General features: G+C 34.3%; 2 protein-coding genes and 1 long non-coding RNA gene across 3 annotated transcripts; 1 reads left to right on the top strand and 2 right to left on the bottom strand.

Moving 5' to 3' along the window:
• The first annotated feature begins 106 nt into the window (after positions 1-106).
• On the top strand, positions 107-13,388 carry LOC133181764 (uncharacterized). The gene is made up of 9 exons (XM_061316349.1): positions 107-222; positions 1,359-1,498; positions 1,872-2,013; positions 2,281-2,402; positions 2,570-2,680; positions 2,782-2,827; positions 3,308-3,368; positions 5,112-5,202; positions 11,109-13,388. Exons 1-9 carry the CDS (start codon positions 120-122, stop codon positions 11,244-11,246), a joined length of 954 nt encoding a protein of 317 aa, XP_061172333.1. The 5' UTR covers positions 107-119; the 3' UTR covers positions 11,247-13,388.
• Positions 7,853-9,588, bottom strand: LOC133183985 (uncharacterized). Its single transcript, XM_061318859.1, has one exon. The coding sequence runs from the start codon at positions 9,530-9,532 to the stop codon at positions 7,853-7,855; it is 1,680 nt and encodes a 559-aa protein (XP_061174843.1). The 5' UTR covers positions 9,533-9,588.
• A 1,610-nt stretch (positions 13,389-14,998) lies between the features above and the next one.
• LOC133183286 (uncharacterized) lies at positions 14,999-20,870 on the bottom strand. The gene is made up of 4 exons (XR_009720620.1): positions 20,725-20,870; positions 19,015-19,215; positions 18,609-18,803; positions 14,999-15,440 (listed from the first exon to the last, which is right to left on the bottom strand). It is a non-coding gene; the product is annotated as an uncharacterized LOC133183286 (long non-coding RNA).
• Between the last annotated feature and the right edge of the window lie 731 nt (positions 20,871-21,601).

Here is a 21,601-nt window from a genome sequence, read left to right as displayed (position 1 = left end):
GAAAGATTCTAAATTTAGTCCACTGCAGACAATATCCTTTTTGAAAAATGCACATGGGTATTGAACTGTGTAACACTTGACTGACTTGTAGAATATTTCATATATTTAACACTTGTTAAATGGATGTTTTCTCAGCAATAGAAGGATTTAGAAATATTTCCTCTGGTTTGAAAGGTGAAACATCACTTGAATTTCTGAAATGGGTCAAAGATAATGTAGATGGTGAGTTAACTTAAACCAGCTGTAGACATATAGTTTATACAGTGTTATATATATGCAGTCGATGATATGCACAGGATGAAATTACACAATTCAGTCGACGGAATGATAACTGAAAGGTCACTGAAAAGATCCCTTCCCGTGACTTTTCCTTGGTCTTTCAGTCGACTGAACGGCAGATACATTTCAGTGGCCTTTCAGTTATCTTTCAGTTGTATCTTTTTATTGAATAATGGGCTTATTTTTTAACTTGGAAATTTTATTTCATGTTTTTGTATTATAATGGTATTAAATAAATCTATTTACGAATAAAAAAAAAATGAAAAAAAGTAAATATAAGAAAAAAAATTATTGCAGATAGTAGTGGTCGAACCGCGGCCTCCCTCCTGATAGTCCGTGACTTTATCCATTACGCCACGGAGTCTTGTTGAATTACAGTGATTAAAAATCATTAATTATTTTGTAGAAATCGAATTGGGGCACCCAGTTCACCTGTTGTATCGAGGAGCTGGGAATGTGTATATATCTTGTATACATTTTGTATATTCTATGTTAATTGTGCGGATTTTTGGGGCTGACTAATTAATTACACATCTCTTATTGGGAATATGATAATTATCGGTGATGGGCACCTGGTTTTTTTTCAAAGAAATGATTTAAGATGGATCTTCACCTCGGAAAACGTTGTAAATTCTTAAAACGATATATTTTAACATGCTAAATTATCGTGCGATTTTAACAATCAAGAAACAAATTCACAATATTAAGGTTCATGAATTTATTAATGCTATTAATAGCTACTTAGGTAGAAATGGTCTTTGGAGTCTTTGGACTGGACCTGATAACTTACTTCTATTTTATTTGTCTCTGTTCACACAAACATAAATAGAATATTTGACTCTGGTCCACCATTTATACACAGAAATTGATGTTTTGTATACATGTATTTCTTGCGTAAGATATTTTGTATTAAAGCTGGAGTATGTTGACCTGGTAGCTCAGTGCACCTGCACTATAAGCGTCATAAGCAGAAGCTGTTCTGGCTTTAATTCCAAGTCGGGCTGAGACTTCTCTTGCCTTTTATATTGTAACACTTACAAGTTTTGATTGACCTAATTAGATTATTTATTTATTTTTAGATCTTATTGAGAAACAGATTAAATCTTCACAGAGTAATAGTGAAGTTGTCCTGCAATCCATAAGAGAGGACCTTAGATCTCTCCTTCCTCTGAATGGGGTCACTCCAACAGAGAATATCTACACCCCTACTGTTGGTCCAGTAAGTAGAGATATTTATTATACCTTTTTATTCAAGTTTAAAGTGTTATTGTCAAATCAGATGATTTTAGGTAACTGGTTACTTGATTACCTTTTTGATCAAGAACCCAGTTAATTAGATGATTCTTTATGAGATCTCTAAACATCTTTGCTCATGGTGTATACTGAATAGTACCTGTATTTTATGTAATGTTAGTGTTGTCAAATCGGTTGAAAATCTGAATTGGTTAATCAGCTACATCGGTTGACTCTAATCAAATGATGATCAACTAATAATTGAATTGGTAACCATTTGTATAAAATAGGCACTAAACTTTATATACAATGTAGAAACAATGTAGAATGTTAAATAAATCTCATTTTGTATGTTATAGAATGCAGATTGTGACCGTCTCAGCACTGAACACATAGATGCTTTCTGTTATGATGATGATGACATAGATGATTTGTGTGATGAGGGACAGATGAGCAGAAACTACTGCACAGACTGCGGATCAAGAAATGTTCGACCTCTAAGTATGTTGAACATTGGTTCATTTTCAATATACAGTAAAACATTCTCATAGTGTATTGCTAGGGTTCAACAATTTTGATTTTTAATTGTATTTTGTTATATCTGTAAGTTCACAATATCTTTTAAAACCATGAGGAATGAAAATCACTTCACTGTAAGCATGAATTCATTATAAATGTTTTTGCTATAATTGTGTTGTATGGAAATTTACAATTTCTAGTAAGGTTGTATTAAATCATGACATTTAGAAGGGATACTACTTTTTTCAGCTCTTATTACCCACTCTGCATCTGTAAAACAGATTAAGTATATGTTCCAACACTTACTGGGGGATCTTAGGGGAAAAACTGTGGTAGATGTGGGGTCCAGAACAGGGGCCATACTGTATGGGGTAGGTTCTTGAACTAAAATGTGATCTTCCTTGTATTTCTTTTGAGAAATTGTATTTAGAAATGTCTTAAACATACACACCCTCCCTCACCCTCGCACACACATAATATATTTCTGTTGTTTGAATTTCTTCACCTGTAAGTAAGTTGTTTTTTTTTTTGGTTCAAGGCCTACCTGATGAGTAATGCCAGCTGTATAGTGGGAGTGGAAATTGACCAGACATTTTGTCATATTCAGAATCAGATCATCTCCAAGTATCACTTACAAGACAGAGTTCAGGTAATAATACTGCTGCTTGTAAATTTAAGGCCAGGAATGAAGCTAGTACATGCTCTTTTTCATGACATGGAAAAATATTAATAAAATCAATGAAATTTTAGATACATCAACAAGACGTACAACAGTGTGGAAACCTAATTCAACAAGGTAAGATACTGGGCAACTTATTTGAATAACTTTTTATTTGCGAGAACTTTATTTTTGGATAATTACTTGAGACTGTCTGCTCATGAAAATATCTCTCTCGTTTATGTTTGTATTTAATATTAAAGATTATATTCATTAACCAAAATGTGTGATAAATTTTTCTTGCTTACCAATAACATTTTTCGAAACAAAATTGATGATTTACAAATTATATTCTTTGTAATAAAGCAGTTTGAAGAATTTCTTCAAGAACTCTATGGTATAGCCAGTCAGACATATATAATAGTATCACCTATGACTTTCCAAGATAACAAATGGAAAACTCTCAATATGTTCATCTGATGTATTTATTCATTTATTAAAACTAAATTTGTAAAATGATCACCACTTGCTAAAAACTAAAGAATATTTCAATATTCATGTGTAAAGCAGTAGAATTTTTATTTCTTGATACTCCAAAACTTGTTCTTTCTTAAATAGCTGATGTGCTGATCCTTAACAATGTATTTGAATTTTTTATGCCTTTGGACATGCAGAAAAGGTAATGTTGTGTAAATGACAATCAAATCTCTCTCTCTCTCTCTCTCTCTCTCTCTCTCTCTCTCTCTCTCTCTCACACACACACACACAAATTTAGCGCTTATCATTTCCTGAAAGTGCAATACAGATCAAAAGTAAATTTTCAATACAGATCAAAAGTAAAATATTCAATACAGATCAAAAGTAAAATTTTCAAGGCATATCAAAAGTAAAATTTTCAAGACTGATCAAAAGTAAAATTTTCAACACAGATCAAAAGTAAAATTTTCGATACATATCAAAAGTAAATTTACAAGACAGATCAAAAGTAAGTTTCAAGCCAGATCAAAAGTAAAAGTTTTAAGACAGATAAAAAGTAAATGTGAAATACGTAAAAAAGTAAAATGTGTCCATATTTCCAAAACAAATAAATTTCTACCCCCACCCCTCAAATAAAATGTACATGTATATGTTGTGCACGTGCAAGACATGAATTATGCCCTTTTACTGCAGCAATTTCCAAATATGTTGAAAACACAGTTTCAATTTTCAGATACTTTTGTAAAAGTGAAATTTTTTTTTTTAATTCAATAAGACAGCATATTGCACTTTCTCCTGTAATTCCATAATATGAACAAGATGTGTTTGTGAAACACTAATGCCCCATACAGCAGCTCAAACTTGGGTTAAAGTTTTTCAAGTGTGGAGTGAACTCCAAGGTCAAGGTTTAAAGACTAGTTCAAAACTTTTGTCACCCAAAGAAGGATGGCACAGAAAAACCATTCGAAAAATATGGCTAAGGATAAAGTTTTTCAAAAGTTGATCATACTCCTAGGTCATGAGGTCAAAAATATTGGAACCAAAGGAAAGGTCTTGTCACAAGAAATACACAAGTGAAATATGAAAGCCACTAGCACCAACCATTCAAAAGTTATATGAGCAAGGCTAAATTTTTTTTCAAATTTAGGTCATATTCAAAGTTCAAGGTCATGAAGGCAAATATGTTGGTACATGTACCCAAAGAAAGGTCTTGTCAAAAAGAATAGACATGATATATGAAAGTGTTAGCTTCAACCGTTAAGAGGTTATGGCCAAGGTTAAAGGCTTTCAAAAGTAGGTCAAACTCAAGATCAAGGTCAAAATGTTCGTACCTAAAGAAAGGTCTTGTCACTTAAAATACACTTCTTAAATATAAAAACCTTAGCACTAACTCTTAAAAAGTTTATGCCCAGGTTTAAGTTTGGTATAAAAGGTTTACAAAAGTATAGGTCAAACTCCAAGGTCAAGAGGTCAAATATATTAGTACCCTAAGAAAGGACTTGTCAGGGCAAATACATGTGAAATGTTAAAACCTTAGCATCAGCCATTCAAAAGTTATGGGCAAGGTTAAAGTTTTTGCAGACAGATTAACAGATAGATAGACAGATGGACAGACCAAAATGTATATGCTCTGAATCTTCAATTATGGGGTATAAAAACTTGAGTAATGAGGTTAAGATCTTTATTACATTTTTAATGAAATGGAAATAAAAAAATAACAATTTATTATATACATGACTATAGTTTAATTTATAAAGAGTTACATGCAATTTTATAAGAAATAAATCTGTCAAAATATTTTCTATTACAATGTATGTATAATGCATAGAAAAATCTGAAAATCATATTTAAATTAGAAGGGTTGTCCAAAAACAGTTAGCTAGTCTCTAATACTAGTATATCCTCTATATACAGAATATTATTTAAGTTTCTCTCTGATTTTCAGTATATGGCATTTTTTATACCAGAACATGAGGAAGAAAGGAAGCTATATTGTGACAGTGCCCAGTATTACTGAGTCCTTACAGACAATACAGGTGGGCTGTAGTAACATTTTCTTTTGTACAACCTAATTAAAAAATACTTTTGACTGTCTTGCAACACAGAGCATCTTACAACATCACATCTTTTGACAAATCTTTTCTCAGATAAATGGGTTCAAAAACTTATCCCTATTTCAAATAAAAAAAAGTTGATCACCACCATAAATTTTGTTTCATCCAAATAATGAGATACTTGAAATATGAGAAAATGGATGCATAAATTATAATAAAAATTTAAAAATAAAACAAGATGGGTTTGTGAAACACTGATGTCCCTTTATGGCAGTCCAAGGTCAAGTATAAAGTTTATCAAATGTAGGTCAGGCTCTAAGGTCAAGAGTTCAGAAATGTTGGTATCCAAAGGAAGGTCTTGTCACAAGGAATACTCATGTGAAATATGAAGGCCCTAGCACCAACTGTTCAAAAGTAATAGGCAAGATTAAAGTTCTTACAAATGTAGGTCAATGCGAAATGTCATAGTCAGGAGGTCAAAAATGTTGGTAGGCAGAGAAAGATCTTTTCAGGAATATACATGTGATATTTGAAAGCAGTAAAATAACCATTCCATAGTTATGGCCAAGGTTAAAGTTTCTCAAAAGTAAGCCAAATTCAAGGTTATGGTTAATATTCAAAAAAGGTCTGGTCACATGGATTACACATGAAATATGAAAACCTTAGCACTAACCGTTCAAAAGTTAAGCCCAAGGATAAAGTTTGGTAAAGCTTTTGCAAAAGTAGGTGAAACTCAAGGGTCAAGGTCTGATGGTACCCAAAGAAAGGGCTCAGCACAAGGAAAACACATGTAAAATATGAAAGCACCAGCACCAAGAATTCAAAAGTTATGCTAAGGTTAAAGTTTTTGCGGACAAACAGAATAAAAGACAAACAGACAGACAGAGGACACAACAAAAACTATATGCCCCCAAATGTTCGATTACGGGGGCATAAAAAGACACTTTTGTCCCTTTTCTTTTTGATTTTGCAAAGTTCTATACAAGTATTTAACGTTAGCGGTCATTTACGGGTCCTTGAATACAATCAAAAAGCATATCAGATCAAATACATAGACAGATCTGCAGATGCCAGTTTGTCGTATTTGACAGTTTTGTTTCAATGTTCTTAAGCAAAAATTTATTGTGGTACAAGTTTCTCAATACACTTTGCTACAATAAACAAGATAAAGCAGTTTTTGAACCATCTTCAAGGCAAAAAGAAAGATCAAGAGCTTAAAAAAATCATGGTTCAGGCTGGACAAGCAATATCTCGACAAGTGACTCAAGTATCTAGAGTACACTACGGCACCATGGTGAGACTGGATCCCCCCCCCCCCCAAATACAACTAATAACGGCACAGGATCGTTATCTGACAAATATAATGTGCCGTTAAGAAGTCTGCAAAATAGGCTCCATAGGGCTGCAGACGTTACTGAATCGACCAAATGACTAGAAATAGCGCGTGGACCAGCGGTTGAAGAATTCTTTACACACAGACACCACCAAGTCTGGATGGATTAATGTCGATTCATTGGAATTTACATCAGACGAATCTTGATTCAGTGTTAAATTCAACAATGGCTCCATCCATATTTGCAGACATGGGTGAGAGCGACTTTCAGACGTGAACATGAGGAAACATCGTTACAGTGGGGGCTCTGTAATTGATGAGTAACTACTAGTATGTATTTTAGAATTCAAGCATTGAATTTAAAGGACGTGTTTTTTTTTTTGATGTCTAGAATACAAGAATAGGCTGCGTCCAAGATCATAGTGACTAGGTGTACGTATAGCCCCTAGGCTTAGCTGCGTCCAAGATCATAGTGACTAGGTATACGTACAATGTATAGCCCCTATTTTGAACGATATGCTGGCTAGGGATAACAAGCGTTAATTTATATAGTGTGTCCAATAGATCTGGATATCTAGCCTAGCAGCTAGGTCTTTAACGCAGCCCTGGTGTAACAGATTATGGGCGCACTCTGTAGACATCATTGACGGAACTTTGATATCCATTGCTTGATGCTATTTTGTGGCCTCTTGATTTGCCGTCTCGAGAAAATTGGACGCCATTTTGTACTTCAAGATGGTTGTATGTTCGTTCGCCCTAAAACTTGTTCGCCCTTGACGCCGTTCGCCCTCATTCCCGTTCGCCCAGAGTCCGATCGCCCTAAAACTTGTTCGCACAGGGTCCGTTCGCCCTATTTATATTGCAGAAAGTTGAATAATGAAGCAATGGATTTTTTAAATAAATTAAAATTATATACAGTACATTGGTACATAAATTGCACACGGGAGACAACAGAAGTATCCTCGAGGAACCTATTTCGGTGGTATTAGCAAACTACGTGATAAAATAATCTTAACGAGATCGAATAAAATAAAATAAATGTGACTTACCTCTGAAGGACTCTTTATTTGATCAAATTATATCCATATTATCTAATAAAAAAAACTGAATTTTTTTTTCTCGCGATTTCTTTATTCCTTGCCGTTTACGTAAGCAGAAATGTTGAGGTACCTAAATCGGTGGTATGGTACTTGTCAAAAGTTTTTACCCTAATAACACCAACCAAAGGCATAAATTTATGTATAACGAATATTAATTTGTATAAATGAACAAAGGGATAAATTACAATTTTATAAAGTTTTATTTATTATTATGGCAGGGACAGATAAATTCGTCACCCCGTCTAATTACTTTAGTTGCGCAACAAAACTGCAAGTGGGTCCAATGGTCGCATTTTTCAAAGCTACACTGAGCCCACTTTACAAAAACAACTAAGTCGCAGTCCTTAATCTCCTCTGGCCAAAAGTGTTTACAAACACAGCACTTCTCTTTTTCATCTTCTGTGTCATCGGCATCAGAGGATTCAGGCTGTTCAGACACACCGTGTTTTCTTTTCTTTCTGCATAAATCCTTACATGTAGAAGTCGTTTTTTCTTTTCTTTTTGATGTTTGTTTTGTTGTAGAATAATTTTTTATTTCTTGCAAAACACTGTCCTCTGTAATTGGTTTACCACTTACAACTTTGCTAATGTTTCTTTTTTCAGTTAGAACAGATTTTGTTTTGTTGAAAATTGGGTTTGTATGTAGTTTAAAGAAGGATTTGGGATCAGAGGTGCTTGGAATTGCTTGAGTTGAAGAACTTGCATCTTGGTCTGGATATTGTTCTGCTGCGGAAAAAACTATAGAAGGAGCAAAATTGGAAGGGTCCACTGCATTTTTATCGAATGGGAAAATTCCAGCGCGTCGAAATGAGGACTGCAAATTTCCTTGTGAAAGAGCATGTGCATACGCTTTACAAGCTAATGAGCAAATATTATATCTTGTAATTTTTGAAGATGGATTCTCACGTAAAAATTTATGGCACTCGGCATTATAGATTTCTTGAAATGGGCCAAAACATCCAAGGTCTAGAGGTTGAAGAACATGGCTTGTATGGGCAGGCAGAACAAATAAAACAATATTATGTTGCTTTGCCCAGTCAACAAGCGTGAGGTTAATGTGTGATCTGTGTCCGTCGTAAAGAATTAGGATAGGTTGGTTTTCATTCGGTCTTTGGACATATTTAAGAAAATGTTCAGATAAATAAGTCTGAAAGACTTCAGAGTTCGACCAACCACTGTCTGTTACTGTGCCTTGAGCACCCTCCGATGCACCTTCCATCAATTCCTGTCTCATTCGAGCCCCTTGGAAAACGAAATACGGAGGCATCTGTGTACCTAACGCATTGCCACAACCTATGACAGTTACTGTAGAAGATCTGGCAGATGTTATAGCAGGTGTTGTTGACATCTTAGAGCCCACAATGCAGGGTGGTCTGTGTTCTGTTTGTAACCCCTTTTCATCAATGTTGTATATGCACTGAGGTTTATCGACTAGGTCGTACTTCTTAAGAATGGTGTCTAATTCTCGATAGTAATTTGACACTACTTCTTCAGAGGTTGACTTTGCCCTGGCAGCTGATAATGCGCGAGGCTTTGAAACATTCAGTTCTGGCCACCGCATCATAAAGCCTTTGAACCACTTCATTGAAAATGGATGATTTCTGTCACGTTTCTGCAAACTGCAGGCATATTCTGAGGCCATGTTGACTACTTCTGATCTAGTGTAGCCGTAGCCACAACTAGCCATAACCTTTAAATGGTCAACAAATGCAGCTTCTTCCTCTAGCGAAAGAACAGGAGAAACTCCAGACGTTAGTTTCTCAGGGTCAACTCTCCCCAATGCTCTTTGTCGAAGTGTGGTTTCCGGAACACAGTAAACCCTAGCTGCTTTCCATACAGACATCTGATGCTCCTTAATAGCATGATAAGCATTTGTCATGGACGTAGGGGAGTATGGTCTGTATTTTCTTGTTATTTTATCTGATGCAATCTATAAAAAAAATTATTTATTTACTGTTCTTTTTTTTTTTATTTATTTATTATTTATTTATTTACTAGTATTTATTTATTTATTTTATTTATTTTATCTACATGATACTACATACTTTTAATAGTTTTCTTTAGATTTCAGAACTAATTTCTATGTAATTGTTTAATTACTAGCTATTTACCAACAACATAATATAAACCATATCTTTGTCAAAACACTCAAAAACATATAACAGACACTGACTTTTGGACGTACCCTGTATTTCTACTTAATTATGATAACCACATGACAGTCACGTGACTTGAAAGCGCAGACGGTAAGCTGCGTCTAGAGTTCGTATTTTGATAAAATATTTCTTAAAAGTCTATATTTAGAAGGCAATTACATTTGGATATTTTTAGCATTAAGAAAATATGGTATTTTATGTAGATATGACAATAACAGCTATTTACTTACACTTTTCTCTGACATTTCGAGTTTTTTTTCACTGAGTCATACGCTTCCGTGTTTACAAACACTACGCAAAAATCGATGACGTCAGATCTCGCACTATAAGAAAACGCGCGTGCCCAACGGGAAATACCACCGATTTAGGAACCCCACCGATTTAGGACCCTCGACGATATGCATGTGGTCACACTATAAAATAAATACCTGTCCTATCAAAGACCCGGCAGACCAACAGAAATTAACGTCTCAGTCCTTTAATTGTTTTCAAAACATAACGCAGATTGTATGATCCCCTAAATTACAGTGACATTATATTAAGTATAAAATTTTAAATAAATATCAAATTTGAATTATTTAATTAAGATTACGGTAAATAAAAAAAAATTCTGTAGCAACATTTGAAAAAAAACACCAAGTCGTAAAATATTGAATAAAATTAATAATAAATGTTGATATTTACTATATACTATATATATAATAGGGCGAACGAGATATAGGGCGAACAAGAATAACGGCGAACGGACCCTGCGCGAACGGACTCATGCGAACAGGTAGATAGGGCGAACGAACCTGATACCCTTCAAGATGACAGCACAAGATCACACAGAGCGCGAAGGTTCTACGCAGTTGCACTGCTCCGCGAAACGAAACCTCAGCAACAAGAACTGGACAGTATTTCACAAGGCGGAATTTTGACGGTGTGTGCAAAGTATACAAAGACGATGTGACATATGCGAAGACAATGTATCGCCAGCATTGCAGTAAATGAGAGATATATGTACATTTCACTAAGACTACACCGTCAGCTTGTGACTTCAAAAAACCGTGCCATTTTGTGATGCCAGATTTTGATTCACATTCCAAGCGTATATAAATACATATTTAACTGTTCGTTATCTTCATACAATGTATTTCTTGCAATAAAATATCAAATGGAACTTTGAATACAAGAGCTTAATAAGACTTCGTTTTATTGTGTGATTGTTGAAAAAGAAATTGCTATACTATTTTTTTTTCTTTGGTGCTAAACATTTTAACCAATATACTTCAACATATGATTTTATTTTTGTTGTAGCTACCATTAGACTTGGGATCGTGGATACAAGAGATTCCTACAGGGGAGATAACCGGAAAAGCTAATCTTTTACTGTATGGCAATCAAGATTCTGAGGATTCAGAACTTCTACAAATCCATCTGTATCAAGTCGTTTGATCAGACACCTGGTAAACCACCAGAGTCTCCTGAACTCACAAATGCTTAAACCTGAAACAACTCATTTGAACTCACAGTTTCAGCAGGGACTTATATAGTATATAGGTCCCTGGTTTCAGAAGATCTTTTTGTATCTAGTTATTTGTCCAGTCAAGTGAGCTTACAGTGGCTACAATACATGTCTTTATGTAAAAAAAAAGAAATACATATACTGTATATAAATTCGAACCAGCAGATGATGTATAAATCAAAACCTATAGATCATATCATCATAACTATGTCATATGATTCATATAAAACAGTGCACTGCCAAGATTAGAAAAAATCATTTTCAGCTGCTTCTGATATTTATACCCACACATTCTAAAGAAAGTTTGGGTATATTATTGTTATCCTGGTCTGACCGTCAGTCCATCACACTATCTTCTTCTTCAAACTATTACTTTTCAAGGAGTATCCAGGTAGCAAAATCTTCTTTTGGAGTATAATTTGTGGTGCTTAAAACATGTGCAAAAAGATTTGAAATTTTAAACTTCGACCCTGGAGGCTAAATGAGGAAAAGGGTCATTTTTCTACCAAAAATCCCCTGGTTCCCTGAATTACTTTTATATTTTTTGCAGTAGCCCATTCATCTTTTGGAATATGGTTGAGAGTGTCCTGTAGATGTGCAGTAAGGTTTCAGAATTTCAATTTTCAACGTGGGGGTCAGTAAAACAAAAGACGTTTTTCCATTAAAAAAGACTGACTCCCTGAATTCCCCTTACGTTTTCTGCAGTTATCTTTTGGAATTGATCGTAGGTGTCCTGTAGATGTGCAATTTTGAAATTTTGATTTTCACTGTGGGGGTCAAGATGAAATATGGAGATAGCGAACTGAATTCAAGCTTGAAGTCCAGTAAACAATACAAATTTTGGAGCAGAGCAAACACAGACCTCTAAAACATCAGAGATGGGATCAGGTGCCATGGAGGAGTGAGCATCCCCTGCCGACCGGTCACACCCGCCGTGTGCTCCTTGTCATGATCGGGAAATAACGGAAAAATCCCTCAGCAATTCTGTGTGTAAATAATGTACTAACAATTAGTATGCATATGACTTAATGATAGATTGTATTTGCTGACAAGGTCATTGTGTCGACCATAGAACTTGCGAAATGTTGACTTCAAACGAGACTGTTGACATCCTTGTTTCATCAACTTGTTTGTCAATAGCTTGCCTCGTTTTAGAAATTGTTCGGACGTAGTGCACGCTTTTACGTATCGAATCAACTGAGAGACAAACTCCATATGCAGGTGATAAGGGTATATTGCTACATAAATAAGGGAAGTTGACAATAGAAGAATTGAAGCCATCATGTTTATCATTAAGTTTTGTTGTTAGGTTACCATTAACGTCTTTTTCTAGTATGAAACAGATGTGTCAGACTTTGTAGTATCTTTTATTTCAAGCTCACTGGATATATCGTTAACTATCGTTAATTGATAATACGTCGTCGATACAACTAACTGTCGAGTTGAAGGCCACGGCGAGGGATTTCTTTTTCTCATGTATAAGATTTTGAATAAATTCTGCTTCATATAAATACAAAAACAGGTCTGTTTACAACGGTGCGCAATTGGTATCCATGGGAATTCAACAGATTGTTGGAAGACCTGGTCTCCAAAAACCACATAGATATTGTCAGTCAGAAACTCGAGCATCTTTTAGCTCTTCTGAGCCAAAGTCTCAAAGAGCTAATGCTATGACCATTTGTGCAGTGTGCGTAAACTTTTTGGAAAATGGACCATATCTCAAGAACCCCTTAGCCAAGGGGAAGATTGGATTTCAAAATTGACGTTTTTCTACAAAAACCTAGTTTCCTGAACTCCTTATGCATTTTTGAAGTAGTCCATTCGTATATTGAAATATGATTAGGGGTGTCTTGTAGATATGCAATAGAGTTTCGGAATTTCGACGGGGGGAGGGTCAAAAACAGACTTTTTTTCTACAAAAGCCTAGTTCCCTGAACTTTTCTTACATTTTTGCAGTAGTCAACTCATCTTTTGGAATATGATTGGTTGTGTCCTGTAAATGTGCAATAAGGTATGGGAATTTTCACTGTGGAGGCAAAATGGGAGTTCAGAAAAGAATTTTTTTAGATAAAAGCCTGTGTTCATATTTACGAAAGTTCGTAGACGTAAACGTAGACGTAAGTTCAGACGTCGCGTGGATTTACGTCTAAAACCGTATTTACTAAAAATCGTAGACGTTAAATTACGTCATAATTAAACGTAAATCTACGTCTACTGTGCCCCTACACTTATCTTTATTTACGAACAAGAAAATGGCAGCACTTCTACTGACCATAGCAAGAGATCGTAGTTTAAGACGCCAGCGAGTTTTCCGAGATCGTACCAATCCGTTAGATATTTACAGCGACCTAGAATTGATACAAAGATATAGATTCCCACGGCACACCATCTTAGATTTTGTACAAAATGTTGAAAACCGCTTGTAGAGATCCACAAACAGATCAAATCCTTTGCCAGTGACTTCTATGGTAAGATGTTTTGTAAATATTGAGCCCGATCTAATCATGATGAGTGTATAGTGGCGGATCTAATGAACAAGACTCGTTTCCGTTCATATTCCGTCTTTTCAGTTACAAAATATATACATTAATGAAACGATGCGTGTATTTTTCGTCATCATTTATTGGAAAGGCCTAAAAACAATAATTATCGTTTTTGTAATATATAATTTATATTTTATATTTTAGATCTACATGTATTCAGTGAATAGTATTCAATTACAATATTGTACATTTCATGTACGTGCTAGAGCAGATCGTAAATACAGACTTGGCAGAAAATGTAGGAAAAGGAGATTTTTAATATGTCACACACCCCCTCCTCTCAAAAATACAACCCTTTCATAAACGAAGGAAAGAAATGTCAATAGGCCACAATGCTCACCTGAGTAACCATATACTTAACTATATAGTATATATCTTTCCCTCTATGCACTATAGGAGTTTTTAATTTTGGACAAAGAGACAATAATAGTGTGTAAAGGTGTATATATTGAGCTTATCAATATATTCAACATAGGGTACCTTGCATTTACCTCCAGGAAAAATGTTTCAAGGCAATGGAGTACTGATAAACAGAAATCACTATTGTTTACATAAGTGGACAAGATACATGCAAATGCAGTGTTCAATCTATTCATATTGGCCTATTAAATCTTATGAATACTTAATTTGATCACACATTGAGTGATACACTGTACATTTCAATTTATTATATTCTAGGTTAAGGGGCAGATTACTCATCTGCATACACATACCACTCAATCAGAACTCTTTAGTGTGCAGTGTATAGAGGGCTCTTCAATATGTTTTGACCTTGAACTCAAGTGTCAATTTAGAAAGAAGACAATTAAGTGTACAAAACATGATCTATATATTATCAAATTTTCTAAACCATCTGAGATACTTAAAAAATAATGTTTAAATGCTTACTGGTCTCATGAAATCCTGTGAAGCCTCTTATAAATTTTTTTTATTCATGGGCTTTTATCCTTTTTATATTTGAGGCAAACATTTCAATTCCAATGTTACACCACCCACTCACTGAAATATTGTCTGCATGTTGCATCAAATGTGACCTACATCAGGCCATGACCTCTTAATTTGCAACAGATGTGTATGTCACTACATATGTTCAAGTAATTCCCTTCTGTAGCAATTTAATACAATTGAATAGTTAAATATTCAAATACCCATATTTATTAAACATTTATATTAATCCAGAGAAAACATAATTATTTTTAATTCCACAGGAAAACGCAATTTAGAAATATTTATGTACAAAATTCTTAGGTATTGTCAACTCTCAGGGTCCTGGCCAAAGGAGATTTCCAGTCTGAGGCTGCAGACATTCATGGCATCTCTCAGCCCTCATTTAGCAGAATGTTTATGGATGTTGTCGATGCCTTGAATGGAAGTTTAGATAACATAATCTTCCCTTCTCGACCAGCTGAGATTCTGAAAACCAAAGAAGACTTTCTGAGATTGTCCAATTTTCCTAATGTTGTCGGAGCCATTGATGGGACTCTGATTCCCATCATAGGAATGTCGACAGATGATGAACATGTGTTTGTGTCCAGGAAAGGGTTTCATGCCATTAATATGCAAGGGATTGTGACAGCTGACCTGAAGTAAATATATATCATATATTTTAATAATATTCCTTTTTTTTTTTTACGAACAAGTAAGTCTGTCATTCCTGTAGTAAATATCCTATTAGGAAAATCTGTATATGTGGTGTTCTTTGAAATAGCCTTTCATATAAATCAAAGGACTATGTGCATAAACTCAGTGCCAGTATTCTTTTAATATCACAAGCAGTAAACAAGAGGCCCATGGGCCACAACGCTTAACTGAGACAATATGGCCCTGCTGTTCTTCATCAGCAGATTTCTTGAGAAGAAGATTTTAATAGATGCCTTATCTTTTTTTTACTAATTCTTAATTATCTCCCCTTAGGCCAAACAAAAAAATATGTGTGGTTCCGGTTACACCTCCAAAAAAATTAGGGTAGGTAGGTAGGGATTTTTTTTTTTTTTTTTTTTTAATTTTTTTTTTTTTTTTTTAACAAAATGATTTTCTTAATTATTCTAAATAATACTTATCACTACTTTGCAAATGGCATTTAGATGTGGTGTGATAAAATACTAGTCAATATTGGTAGGGGACACCTACATGCTAGCTTGCTTTGGATTTAACACTAATAAACACTTGCACTATGTTGTGCAAGGAGGCCGTCATTGCTGAAACTAAAACTTAAAGTGGAGCCATTGATGGAAATTGGGGAAAATTCCGGAAAAAATATGAAAATTGCCAAAAAAAAGTTTAGGGTCGGAGGTATAAAATAGGGACGGTCGGGTAACCGGAACCACACATATTTTTTTATTTGGCCTTAGAAGAAAGTTTGAACAAATTTGAATTCCCTTCACCCAAGGATACTCTATGCTAAGTTTGGTTGAAACTGGTTCAGTGGTTCTGGAGAAGAAGATGATATTGTAACAAGAAGCCCATGGGCCACAACACTCACCTGAGTTACATTGGCCCAACTGTTCTTCACCAGATTTTCCCTTGTATTTATACCTATTATGGCCCCCACCCTACCCCCGGGGGTCATGATTTGAAAAATTTAGAATCTACACTACCCCATGATGCTTCCAAATAAGTTTCAGCTTTTCTGGCCTAGTTCTTCTTGAGAAGAAAATTTTTTCTATATATTTCAATGTAATAATTGGATTCCCTATTGTGGCCCTGCCCTACCTCCAGGGTCATGATTTGAAAAATTTAGAAACTACACTACCCAAGGATGCTTTCACATAAGTTTCAGCTTTTCTGGCCCAGTGGTTCTTGAGAAGAAGATTTTTTAATGACCCCACCTTATTTTTGTCTTTTCTTGATTATCTCCCCTTGTAAGAGGGCTTGGCCCTTCAATTTAACATTTTAAACTCTCCTTCACATAAGGATGCTTTGTACCAAGTTCCGTTAAAATTGGCCCAGTGGTTCTTGAGAAGAAGTTGAAAATGTGAAAAGTTTACAGACAGACGGGCAGACAGATGGACGGACAATGGACAAACAGTGATCAGAAAAGCTCTGTTACAACGCGAAATGTAATAACAACGCAAAATGTAATAAACTGGGATTATTACATTTTGCGTCGAGATCAACGCAAAAGGTAATAACGCAAAAGGTAATAACAAGATTTTTGGATTATTACATTTTGCGTTATTAAATTTTGCGTTGGGATTAACGTGAAATGTAATAATGCACTTCTTGGTTGTTACATTTAAGGTTACTTAATTTTTGCATTGGGGACAATGCAAAATGTAATAAAACAAAATATTATTAGTTTTTGTATTGTGTTCAACTCAGAACATCACAAAATTGATCGAAACATATAACAATGGGGAAACTCGCTTCACTAAATAGACAGACATATCTATGACCATGAGACAAAGTTTAATGTTATGGCTTTTACGGCCATTACTAAATCTAATTATTTTTTTAATGCTGTTTCTAACATTTTTATTGAATACTTATAAAATATTAACTAAACTTTGATTGACTATTTATAAATCAGTCTGTATTATATATCCATCACTGACATTCTTAATTACCAAAGATTGACCATGGGTCCATTAAAAAGTCTTGATATGCATGTACGACATGCATGTGTACATTGATTAGCAAATTAGAAGTGCATGTGTGTGTGTGTCTAGCGAGGAGAAGCAGGGGGTAGGGGTTACTAGTATGTTGATCATTGTATTTCTATGCAGATGCAGAAACCATCTATTTTATTGTTGAAGAGAGAGAGAGAATTTTATTTGCTGGTCTGCAATACACATGATTTGTAAAACAGTATGAAATTTTTATTGTCAAGAAACCCCCTTCCTGCTATCTTTACACCTGCCAGTAAAAATAAATAGATTTCTTTACTAAATTTCAGGCATGTGCCTATCAAAAAGCAAAAGCAAACTGATACACTGATCAACGAAAATCCCCCCCCCCAACACACACATACGTCTCTAATTTGCAATACCTATGATTTGGATATCAACTGATTTTAAATGGCTAATGAAATCAATATATGATGAAATCAGATATAATGAAAGAATAAACATATGTTTATTTTCCTTTTGTTTTACTTTTTCCATTTATTTTCTTCATCCACTACTCAATTGAAAATTATTCTCAACCTGACTGACTTAAAAGTGTGTTATTACATTTTGCGTTGTTGCATTTTGCTTAATCTCGACGCAAAATGTAACAATGCAAAATTTAATAACCCAAAAATAGTGTTATTACTTTTTATGTTATTACATTTCACCTTGATCTCAATGCAAAATGTAATAACGCAAAATGTAATAATCCTAAAAAGTCTGTTTTTACATTTTGCGTTATTACATTCTGCGTTGATATCGACGCAAAATGTAATAATGCAAAATGCAATAATCCTGTATTATTACATTTTGCGTTGTTATTACATTTCGCGTTGTAACAAAGCTCACTTAAGCTTTCAGCTCAGGTGAGCTAAAAAGTTAATGACGCTGAAACCAACACCAACGACGACAGACAACAGACAAATTGTGATCAGAATTCTCACTTGAGCCTTTGGCTCTGGTGAGCTAATAAAAAATTGGTATTGCACTACTGCTGGATATATCAATGAAAACGAAAAAGAATTTGTGTGTCTACCACTGATTTCCTTATTGCATGATCTTAACAAATATTTAATCATGTATTTCAGATTTATAAATATAGTTTGCAAGTATGGAGGAGCAACCCATGACGCATACATACTTGCAAACAGCAACATTCCAGAAACAATGGAGCAGCTCCCAGGTGGGGGCTGGCTTTTGGGCGACAGTGGTTACCCTCTCCGCCCATGGCTAATGACACCAATACTCTCTCCACAGACCCAACAGCAGGAGAAGTATAACGAGAGCCACATCAAAACAAGGAATTGTGTTGAGAGGGCCTTCGGTGTCTTAAAGTCTAGATTCCGGCAAGTAAAAAAAAAATAAATGATTTAATTCAGTTCTGAGTATTACAGAACCACTGTATACAAAATACAGATATGACAATAATCAAAAACACAAAACACAATTAAAAAAAACGTAATATAAAAGGAAAACATACAGAAATACAATGCATTTGTATAAGAAAAGAGGGGGAAAAATTACTTTCAATCATTATAATTACTTACTGCTGCTATTTAACCCATATATAACAATGTGACTGTAATTTCATTCCAGATGTCTTCACAAAACAGGTGGGGCTTTAGCATACACCCCAACAAAATGCGTTCGTATTATTGAGTGTTGTTGCCGTCTGCACAACTGGGCCATAGAAGAAAAACTTCCAACACCAGTGGCAGGACAAGTTTCCATCTATTCCGACAGCCATACTGTAAACACACAAAATATTGCCAGTGCTATAAATATAAGAAATATCATTGTTAGGCGGTTTTAATGATAAACATACTTATTTCTCAACAACTTAAAGGGGCTTGAACACTGATTTGAGTTATTATTTTCTCAAATTTTCTGTATAATGTCAGGGATATAAAATTGTTACTACAGCATTTCACTCGGAAATATAAATGTAAAATAAAAACATGATCAGAAACTTCTTTTATCTGGAAATTATTAAAACTGCTAATTTCAGAACTTGTTTGATTGACACATATCATGCACTTTCAAAAAGTAAACTTTATCCTTAATAATTAAGAAAAGAAGAAATTTTGTTGTCTATTAATGATAAGTATTAAAACTATAATCCAGAAAATTCAGAGTAGTAATATGAGAAAGCACAACCAATTCAATATCACCAGTATTGTCAGTCTGTGCTCAGTAATGTCTGCAAAGTTCAACAAATTGAACACACCGGGTGAAGCGTAAACATAAACAATAACAGAGCTTGTGCCCTGTTTACAAAAACAGTTGTTTGACATGATGTAAAGATGAATGCCATTGAATTCTAAAATTATTCCTGTAAGTTTAATTCATCTAGCTTTATTTTTTGAATAACCATAAAAATTTAAATTGTAAACTGTGTCCAGGCCCCTTTAATGGAAACAAGAGGCCCATGGGCCACATCACACACCCGAGGACATTGGCTAGAAAGGGGGGACAGGCATGACTTGTTCATACTTGAATCTACACTAACTGAGGATGCTTCCATCCATATTTCTTTGACTTCAGAAGAATTTTTTTTTTACAAGTTTGATCTTCTATTGTGGTCCCACCCTACCCCCAGGGGTCATGATTTGAACAAACTTGAATCTACACTACCTGAGGATGCTTCTGAATTAATATAACTAATCATGACTTTGCTATTCTTGGGAAGAAGATTTTTAACGATTTATCCCATTACATATTCCTTCCCTCATTGTGACCCCACCCTTGCCCAAGGGGTCATGATTTGAAGAAACTTGAATCTACACTATGTCAGGAAGATTTCACATAACTTTCATCTTTTCTGGCAGAGTGGTTCTTGAGAAGAAGATATTTTTTATGACCCCACATAATTATTTCATTTTCTTAATTATCTTCCTAAGGCTAAAAGGGTGTGGCCCTTCATTTGAACAAACTTGAATCTCCTTTACCCAAGGATACATTGTGCCAAGTTTGGTTGAAATTGGATCAGTGGTTCTGGAGAAGAAGATGAAAATATATTAAAAAAAAAATTATGACAACAACCATGATGACAGACAACGGACAATATTTGATCAGAAAAGCTTACTTGAGCTGAGCTAAAAATCAGGATTTATGATAAATTCACAAAGTATTTTACTGGTTGATTGAGGGGTATATATGTAGAATAATAATTTTACTCTGCATTCTTAAGTTTCATCTCCCTTTGTCAGTATATATCAAAATTGGTAATGGTTATGGAGGAATAAAAAGTATCATACCTTAATGTATGTCCAGCTTAACCCTGCAAAGGGGAAATAACTTTTGTAAATGTAGACATCATTTATAAATATTTTGGTTATCCTGTTAAAAGAATTACAATGTGCTTTACTTTAAAGAATGAAGTTAAACTAACCTAATACATGAAATATAGCAATCTGATAAAAGTTTTCATTATAAAATTTTACAGAAATACATGTTCATACCAGGTTGGATATAAATGTAATGTGTAATACTTACTCTGGTGTGCATCAGAAAATTATTCAACAAAACTTCAGTTGTGCCTATATGCATGGAAGTATGTTTATTGAGAAAACATACAAATTATAACCTTTCCATTACCAAAATCAAAATAAATTGCTGTAAATAATAAGTTCATTATACTATTTGATTTAAAAAAAAATAACTACTTTGAAAGAATTTTTCTTTTAAATACAAGTAATACAGTGTATGTATATAATTTTTAAAAACAAGGTATGTGTATTAATGATGTGAAGGAGTGGCAATTTCTATTGTGAATGAAAGAGGTAATTTTTGGTCTTTCTGTGAATGAGAATCTATGAGTCTTTGATATTTATCATCACCATATTAAATTTTCTACAAACTATGAGATTTCCAAAGGTTTTAAGACTGCGTGAAATTTTCAAATTCTGTTCTATGCTTTTGAAAAGTGAACATTGTATTTTGTAATCATGTTACAACATGAAAGTCCAGTTAATTTTCCTTTCCTGTGTCTTTTTTTTTTCAATTAATGTAAATGTATCCAGTATACAAATTTTAATTTCAGTTAATATATATGCCACCAATTTTTGTTAAACATGCAAATTTGTTAAAAATGTTTTTAGTCAGAGATGTTTTTGTTCCCTAAGTTCACAAATA

This window comes from Saccostrea echinata, unplaced genomic scaffold, assembly GCF_033153115.1.
Source record: "Saccostrea echinata isolate AGI-Se365-2 ecotype Australia unplaced genomic scaffold, CSIRO_AGI_Sech_v1 ptg000009l, whole genome shotgun sequence".
Taxonomy (NCBI): Eukaryota; Metazoa; Mollusca; class Bivalvia; order Ostreida; family Ostreidae; genus Saccostrea; species Saccostrea echinata.
This window is presented reverse-complemented; position numbering and strand designations above follow the sequence as displayed.